At 48.2% G+C, this 2,500-nt stretch overlaps 1 protein-coding gene across 1 annotated transcript in view; it reads right to left on the bottom strand.

The window, feature by feature from the left end:
- dlg2 (discs, large homolog 2 (Drosophila)) overlaps nucleotides 1–2,500 on the bottom strand; it is a 26,417-nt gene that overhangs the window by 19,205 nt on the left and 4,712 nt on the right. The window contains 2 exon segments of the mRNA XM_062453053.1: nucleotides 2,323–2,356; nucleotides 2,359–2,446. Coding sequence (XP_062309037.1) covers nucleotides 2,323–2,356; nucleotides 2,359–2,446 — 122 coding nt within the window.

Here is a 2,500-nt window from a genome sequence, read left to right as displayed (position 1 = left end):
GTCTTAAATATCTTTTATTGTTCTGTGTTCAAGCGGATTTGATATGACAGAGCGACCACATATGGCTACACCCCAGACGATTAGGCTTAATTTCATCAACATCGGATGAACTATTCAGCAAAAAGAAAACAGTTCTGTGTCCCCCCTAGGGTATTACAAGTATTCCGTCCAATTATCACTATATTCTTGTTTCAAAGACAAGAGTATTCATTGGGGTTTTTAGTGCAGGCATAAGCGGGCTGTTTGTGTCTAGTCTTGATGACAAAAATCACCCTGACTTTGTGGGCATTGACAGACCAACCAGCACTTGTCATCATATGGATAGTATGCCTCCAACCCTCCACGTTGTCTGACCCATTGGGCCTGTGCGGCACTGACAGACCAACCAGCACTTGGGCGATCATTACAAACACAAACCCGACCGGTAACCCTGGAAGAAGGAGACGACTCCTCAGAAGGCCAAAAGCGCTTAAAAAGCCTCTTAAAAAAAAAAAGGAGCCCTGGGGAGTTGCGAGACAGGATATGAAAGACAGAGCGAGGAGACAAAGGAGAAAAAGTGTGGGCGGGAAAAAACAAATGCCCTTTAATCCAAAAGGATTAAAGGGCAGTCAGGTGGCTGAGCGGTTAGGGAATCGGGCTACTAATCAGAAGGTTACCAGTTCGATTCCCGCCGTGTCAAACGACGTTGTGTCCTTGAGCAAGGCACTTCACCCTACTTGCCCTCGGGGGGAATGTCTCTGTACTTACTGTAAGTCGCTCTGGATAAGAGCGTCTGCTAAATGACTAAATGTAACCGTAAAAAGCTCATCCATGAAACATGATGGTGAGGACTGACAGGGGCTACTGCAGTACATGAATCCCTTCATGGCATGATCCGACTGCGGACGGCGCCACAAACTGTACAGAAACATTCGATCTGCTTGGGTAAACCAAAACGGCTTTCAACTCACTGGTCTGTACATTACAATGCATCAAGGCAATCACCCGGCATGTGCTGTTCTAGCAAACCAACAAGCCTACTTAATTGTTGAAAGGGGAACATTCGTAGCTGGCCAAGTCAATCACCTGATCTGAGTCCAGTTGAGCAGGCATTTCACATGGATAAGAGGAAAATGAATGGAAAATGCCCCCAGGACCATCAGACCGTTCTTGTGGATACAAATACCCTCTTGAGTCAAACTCCAGTCAAGTACAAAATCCAAATAACAAAAAAACTTTCCCTCTCAAAAAGATTCGGTCGATCATATGCGTGCGGCATCAAGTTCAGAGGTTTGTCTGCCAAGTGTCCGATAGTGTTGCGATGTGTGCGCTCGGTGTATGTAGTGAGATGTAGTTTGAGACATCAGTAGTTTGTAGTGAGATGTGTGTGTGTGTGCTCACGCATGTGAGAGAAAAGCCCTTCTGCAGCGCCACGCCTCACCATCGGAGAGGCAAGAGAGAGAGAGAGAGAGATGAGAGAGAGAGAGAGAGAGAGAGAGAGAGAGAGAGAGAGAGAGAGAGAGAGAGAGAGAGAGAGAGAGAGAGAGACAGAGAGAGAGAGAGAGAGAGACACAGAGAGAGAGAGAGAGAGAGAGAGAGAGAGAGAGAGAGATGAGAGAGAGAGAGAGAGAGAGAGAGAGAGAGACACAGAGAGAGAGAGAGAGAGAGAGAGAGAGAGAGAGAGAGAGAGAGAGAGAGTAGGAGAGAGAGAGAGAGAAGAGAGAGAGAGGAGAGAAAGGACACAAGTCTCCCCCGGGGCTCATCAGGGCCAGCTGGGACCCAAAAGTTCAGAAATATACACACACATGCTCACACAGAGACAGGCACACACACGCGCAAACACACGCACACACATTGGGGATCGGATTGAAGTAGACTGCATCGTGTATTTCGGAATTTTCTGGAGATATCCGCCATCAAATCTGCTTTCATTTCGTGGGGTGATTTCCGATGACAAAATTGTGTAAGGGCCGAGCAGTGTGGAGGAGTGCTGAAGACAATCACAGCCGTGCCGATATTTCGGCAATGACGCACAACCTTAAGTGAGATAGCGCTTTTACACAACAGTCCTTACAAGCGCCATTAGTTAACAAAGCGACGACAAATTATAATTTGTTTGTTAATTTAATCATCTATTTGGCTCCGCCAACACACAATTGTTCAGCCACTGGTCTGGGACTGGACTGTTGCCAAGCAACGCAAACATTTCCCCCGTGCGCTAATGACTAACAGTCGTTAATGTCCCGAGCGCTATTATGGCAAGATATCAACACTCCAGAATGCCTCTCGTCCAATCAAATCGCTTGGTCAGAGGAAGGTTAATTGAGGGTCAACAGCACTGACCGTAGGCGTCCATCTTCCGCAGCCGCCCCTCCGTGATGATCTTGGTGATGAAGATGCCCGGGTCGTCGCCGATGTGAGGGTTGTCTGTTCCTCCAGCGATGCTGAAGCCCAGGCCTGAGTTCCCCTGTGCAGAGAGGGGGGGGGGGGGGGGGGGGAGAGAGGCAACATCGTTCACAAC

The sequence above is a fragment of the Osmerus eperlanus genome, chromosome 27 (genome assembly GCF_963692335.1).
Source record: "Osmerus eperlanus chromosome 27, fOsmEpe2.1, whole genome shotgun sequence".
NCBI lineage: Eukaryota > Metazoa > Chordata > Actinopteri > Osmeriformes > Osmeridae > Osmerus > Osmerus eperlanus.
The sequence above is the reverse complement of the archived record's forward strand: the minus strand, read 5'-3'. Positions and strand labels throughout refer to the sequence as shown.